Source organism: Lampris incognitus, chromosome 15 (genome assembly GCF_029633865.1).
Source record: "Lampris incognitus isolate fLamInc1 chromosome 15, fLamInc1.hap2, whole genome shotgun sequence".
Classification (NCBI taxonomy): Eukaryota; Metazoa; Chordata; class Actinopteri; order Lampriformes; family Lampridae; genus Lampris; species Lampris incognitus.
In genome coordinates, this window is record NC_079225.1 from 36,958,644 (window position 1) to 36,964,915 (window position 6,272).

Here is a 6,272-nt window from a genome sequence, read left to right on the forward strand (position 1 = left end):
TATTTCTTCATTCTCTTTAGCCACTTAAACCAGTTCAGAGTCATGGGGGCCGGACCTTATTCCAGTTGGCAATGGGAGACACTCTGGACGAGTCACTTGTCAATCACAGCCCCCCCCCCACACACACACACAGATACCCTTCATACCAATGGGTAAATAAGTCTTCAGTTCACCACAATGAATGTGTTTGGAGTGTGGAAAGAAAACCCAAATGATTATCATTAGTTAATCAATCTAGAATGGTCACAGGCTCCACTGTGTCCTTGCTTTTAGTCCCCCCCCCCTTTTTTCCCATTCCAACCAGTCCTCTTGGTGCTATTTCCACGTCCGAGCCCCAGCCCTGACCTCCTCAGTGTGAAAGATGTTACTGAGTTTTGCACGTAAGCCACCTTGGTTTTGTGAGACGCTCTGAGCGGTCGTGGAGCACCGACTGATCTCATTGGTTGAGGGGAGGGATGAGGCGGGGCTTCTGGCCAATGCGGGTTGGTTAACTGGAAGCTACCCGCCCACATTCATGGGGTCTACATGTTCTCCTGTTGGCAAGGGCCAGGATCAAACCCCTGTGCTGCGAGTCAATGGCGCCAACCTGTAGGCCACCCTTGCCATCTTCCCAGGGCCCACTCTAAGACGCATTCATATTAATGTGGGTTCATGTGACTCCAGATTACCACAACGCCATCGCACTCTGTTCAGATACAACCACTTTATTCAGTTTCATCTCGTTTTTTGCCTTTCCAAAAACATTAAAAAACACGTTTAAACACAATAAAACTGTAGAGCAATAATACACCACTTTAAGTCATGATCTGCACCTGCACAGCTCAGTGCTGTATGGTTGTAAACAAGTCATTGATTTTAATGTAATAGTTATTGAATGTGCAATAATTAAGAGATAATAGATGCCGATCACCTGGATGCCACTCATTTATTTCATTACGAATGGTTGTCCTTGAGATTACCATTGCTGCCCTTACATTCCCGGCCCTTCTACACACACACACACACACACACACACACATTAATGTGTTTTCCTCATCCACTGTATGGTGAAAATAAAAAGTTATGATTTGGTGGAGACAGTGGATGAGGCATGCTAAACACATGTTAGGAAAAGGCTTCACCGATCTCAGGCCACTGTTCATTCACAGAACACGAAGGCCATGTATTTATTCTGAATACTTGCTTCATACACATCAGGGTTGCCGGTCTTTGAGCATACCACAACACTGCGACCCCCTGCAGAGGTGCCCCACGAACACACGCAGACAAAATCATTTGCACCCCTACCAATACCTTTGGACAACTTGGATGCATGTGTCTTTGAGCTGGGACACCACGGCGTCTGGGGGAAACCCACCCCAGCACAGGATGATCATGCAAACTCCAGACCGGAGGGCCATGATCTAACACAGGACCCTCTTAGTGCTTTATGGATTCTCCTTGTTCTGGGTCTGAAATAAACCTGGGACGTACCGACAGGGTCATGCAACATGCATGCTATCCGGTGGCGTCGAATCCACCGACCCGCAACAATGCACCGAAGAAAAGACGGACCGGCAGTGATGCTGTGCATCATAAACGACTTGTGCAAATGAATTCACTGCATTCAAAGTGATGGAGGAACTGTACTGACGGACAGGCGTAAACTCTGGGTCAGTTTTTGGGGGAATTGGTGTAAAAACTTAAAAGAACAGTTCACATTACTGTTTTCTACTTCAAAATAGATCTTAAGTTTACTGAAATATGCTTACAGAAAAAAAAAATATATGAATGAATTAATCTGACTCGGCTCGGCCTTCCATGCTGAGGACTTGAAGTTGGACTGGGACTCACCCACTACGGACTTCAATTTGGACTGGGACTCACCCACTAAGGACTTCAATTTGGACTGGGACTCACCCACTAAGGACTTGACCATTGGGACTGGTTAACCTCAGACATAGGCTACCCATGGGTGGATTACCGAACAGCCTTACCGGGCCCGGGCCCGGGCCCAGGGCCCCAATGGGCTCAGGGTGCCCCTAAGCCAGGACCTTTGCATGAAGTCGCTGTTATTAACTCTGCAGTTCTTGTTGCATAGTGGGGGGGGGGGGGGTGTTGTCTCCTAATCCACCTTTGAGGCTACCACACGTCTTCGCAAAACTCCGCTGAATGTACCATTTTGTATCAAAACATCGAGAAACGAATGCAGAATTATAACTCCCTCCCCCAAAATAGGGTTTTGAATGTTGTCCAGTGAACAGCTAATTAGAAGCAATGGACTTAAACGTGTCTACCCGGAGAGTGAAAACGAGAAGTTGCGAAGTCAAATTCAAAAAACTTTTCCTTCTTGTTTTTGCACGATTCTTTGTTTCCTCCACAGAGAGAATTGGTGACGGTCGACCGTGTAACCGCAGAATACCACGAGGCAATTCTGGAGTTTTCCTCCTGACCTATCGGCGCCAACATTACTAACTCCGTTTTGTTTTGTTTTTCCCACTGGACTTTTCCATAAAAGCGGGGCCATGACTGTGGGCCATGACTGTGGGCCAGTAAGTGCCAAACTGAGTTTAAGAAGTTTATAATGTATTTCAGATGGCTGAATTCCTAATCTTACCAGCCTCTCTGTCCACGTTTTGCACTGAGCATTAAACGCCACGTCGCACCTTCTCCCAGCACATCCCCGCGTTGGAAGCCAAGCCGGCTCGGGAGGAAACTGAAATGTGAAGCGGGATAGGCTCGTCTCGATATCGTTTCATCTGACCCCACAGTTGCAGCTTCACTCCATGTGGTGGCACAATCCTCTTATGTATGTATGAAGAGGAGGCTGTCTGGAGAGGAAGGTGCTCTGGAAACCATCATACGTGATGACACCCACCCACCCACCCACCCACCCACCCATCCATTATCTGGGCCGCTTATCCTGCTCTCAGGGTAGCGGGGATGCTGGAGCCTATCCCAGCAGTCACTGGGCGGCAGGTCGGGGACACACCCTGGACAGGCCGGCAGGCCATCACAGCCCCCCCCCCCCCCCCCCACACGCACACATTCACACCTAGGGACAATTTAGTATGGCTGATTCATCTACCTCGCATGTCTTTGGACTGTGGGAGGAAACCGGGGCCCCGGAGGAAACCCACGCAGACACGAGGAGAACATGCAAACTCCGCACAGACGACGACCCGGGACGACCCGCCAAGGTTGAACTACCCCGGGGCTCGAACCCAGCACCTTCTTGCTGCGAGGGCGACCGCACTAACCACTGCGCCGCCGTGCCGACACGATGACGTCATTTTCCTAATTCAATACTCTTCTAGGACAAACTTTTCCAGACCAGATGTTTGGCACCGTTTATTTACACCTCGACTCTCTTGGTGTGGGTTGCACGACACAGTAAAGACCAGGCTCGCTATTTCAAAACAAAACAAAACAACAAAACAACAAAACAAAACTGCATTTATGCAAGCTGCGTTTTCTGACGTCCAGACACCCGTCTTGTCACGGACAACCCGTGGTCCGTCCTAGGGTGGTCCACCCTAGGGGTCTTGCTTCGGAGGCTTCCCTGAGTCCGTTTTGTCGCCCGTGACCTCCCGTAAGTCGTGTAGCGCCGCGTCCCCCTCCTCTTTGAGCCCGCTCGGGCTCTCCAGACCACCGCTTCGTCTGAGGACGTGTCGAGCCAGGAAGACCGCCACCAGGATGACGACGACAACGCTGACGATTATTGCGAGGAGACCGCCTGCAGCCACGACCGAGGGGCGACTTGTCGGCTCCGGGGAACTCACGCTGGGTGTCACAGAGAAGGGAGTAGTGGCCCCGGAGCCCTCCCACGCCTCCGTAGTCCGACTTTCGTTGTCTACACACTTATAGTCATCGACGAGCGTAAAACCCTGCGGGCAGAAACACCAGTAGCCCCCGAACGTATTTCTGCAGCCTTGCTCGCAGTAATTCATCGTGCACTCGTCTATGTCCACGCAATCCGACACGGCGTCTACCTGGTCCACCACGTAACCGACGGGGCATTCGCACTGGAAGGGATTGTTGGGGTCGCATAGCGCGGGGCACTTACTGCGGCCGCAGTGCAGCTCACACTCGTTCGACGACGCCTCCTTCGGTTTAAAGCCCTCGAAGCAGGAGCAGCTGTAGCTGCCGGCGGTGTTGCTGCACAGGTGCTCGCACGGGGAAGAGGCGCACTCGTCCTCGTCCACGCAGCGGCCGTCCTCGCTCCGCCTGTACCCATCCAGGCACGCGCACTCGAACCCGCCGGCGGTACTCACGCACTTGAGCAGCTCGCCGGGACACTGTCTCGGGTCACTGCAGTCGTCCTCGCACGTCCTCCCGTCCTCCGCCAGCCTGAACCCGGGGTCGCACTGGCACGCGTAGCCGCCCTCCGCTTGGGCGCACGCTTGGTCGCAGAGCAGGGCGTGACACGGGTCGCCGTGGTCCTCCTCACAGGTGACGTTATTGCGCGGATCCACGACGAGCCCCTGCGGACAGACGCACTGGGGCGGCTGTCCGCTGTCCGCTGCCTCGCACCTGAACTCGCAGCCGCCTTCGTCCAGCCCGCACTGCCACGGCGCCTTCAGCCACTCCTGCTTGCTGCATATGAACTTGGTCTCTGCGGGCCGGCGGACGGCCACGCTGCCCTGCGGAAGCGACAGCAGGTCTTCGCCCCCGAACCCGTAGGGCGTGCTGTAGGTTACGGACTCGTTGCCTTTGACCTGCAGACCGAGGCACGGCTCCGCCAGGCTGTACTCGCAGAGGAACCCGGCGACCCCTTCGCCGCACGGCACCGGCGTCCATTTGAAGTCGTTGTCTTTGGAGACCGCGACGCATCGAGGGGAGCAGGCGTCGTCGAAAGCCGCCCAGTTGTAGAAGTCCGACTCGGCGTCCTTGGTCACCCACTGGAAGCCTCTCAGCTCCTCCGCCGCACTGGGACAGCCGGTGGGCAAATGCAAGCCGATCCAGTACTGTCCCAGGCGGCCCCCCAGCAGGATCAGGAGGGTGTCGTGAGATACGGACGACCGAACCGTCATCAGGTGTCCGTCCTTCTTTGCGCACTCAGTCTGGGCGTCCCTGAAACTGCCGGGCCCCGCGAACACCACGTAACACTGGGTCCCAATACAGTAGCCGCTATCCGGACTTGTCCCGTTAGTTCCTGACATCAGCAACGTGAACGCTATGAGGGCGAGTAGTCCTCTGACGGTCCTCATTTTGAAACAGGACTCGTCCCGGCCGGAGAGGGGTTCTTTTTGGTTTTTTGCGCGCGCGCGCGTCAATAATAGTCAATATTTTTGTTTTCTTTTTTTTCGCGAGAAGCTGTTTACCCCGCCGATAGCTCGCATTTATAACGGCCCAGCTCCATGTTAGTGCCTTAGCTGAGGAAGGAAGTTGCTTTTTATCGCCCCGCCGGGTCGCTCTCTCCCCTTCCCCAAACGTCCTCTTCCACCGTGCGCAAAGCGCGCACGTCGACTCCAGTCCCCCACCCCCCAATTCTCGCAAGCCCCTCCCTTTGCTGTATGGGCAACAGGTCTATGGGCTTCAGATGCGTGCGTGCGGCGCATGGATAAGAAAGGGAAAATATGAAAATCCGGAAAAGGCATGTGAGTGTGCGTGCGTGTGCGTGTGCGTGTATGAGAGAGAGAGAGAGAGAGAGAGAGCAGACAGAGAAAAAAGAGCGATAGACAGAATATGCAAATTGCATTGGAGAGTAGAGATACATTGTATATATCTCCATGGCTGTTATGGGTGTGTGTAATGTATAGGAAGAAAGAAAACAAAACGAGAATCCGGAAAAGAGATAGGGAGGGTGATAGAGAGAGAGAGACAAAGAGAGACTATTCAAATTGCATTGCATTGGAGCGTTAGATTGTTCCCTCCATGGTTGTGTGATGTAAAGGAAGAAAGAAAAATAAAATGGGAATCCTGAAAAGAGACGAGGATGGAGATGGAGAGAGAGAGAGAGAGAGCTGTTGTGTGTTTCTGCCAGATCTATGTATTCATTTTTCCTTTTTTTTGTTTAATACACTGTTCAAGAAATGGAAACGGATGATCCGCTGTGGCGACCCCTAACGGCAGCAGCCGAAAGTAGTAGTAGTAGTGGTAGTAGAGTAGTTTAGTACTCTGTTGACCTGTTTTGCTTTGGCAACAGTCATGCCAATAAAGCATCACTGAATTGAAAATTGAATTGAGAGAGAGAGAGAGAGAGAGAGAGAGAGAGAGAGAGAGAGAGAGAGAGAGAGAGAGAGAGAGAGAGAGAGAGAGAGAGAGAGAGAGAGTACAAAATAGCATTGGGC

The 6,272-nt window shown here is 52.6% G+C and overlaps 1 protein-coding gene across 1 annotated transcript; it reads right to left on the minus strand.

The window, feature by feature from the left end:
• Positions 1–3,004: 3,004 nt before the first annotated feature.
• LOC130125508 (thrombomodulin-like) lies at positions 3,005–5,441 on the minus strand. The gene has a single exon (XM_056295087.1). It carries the CDS (start codon positions 5,187–5,189, stop codon positions 3,516–3,518), a length of 1,674 nt encoding a protein of 557 aa, XP_056151062.1. The 5' UTR covers positions 5,190–5,441; the 3' UTR covers positions 3,005–3,515.
• Between the last annotated feature and the right edge of the window lie 831 nt (positions 5,442–6,272).

Bases quoted from the DNA above. Each gene is read 5' to 3' on its own strand.
- LOC130125508 (XM_056295087.1), bottom strand. From the start codon at position 5,189: ATGAGGACCGTCAGAGGACTACTCGCCCTCATAGCGTTCACGTTGCTG.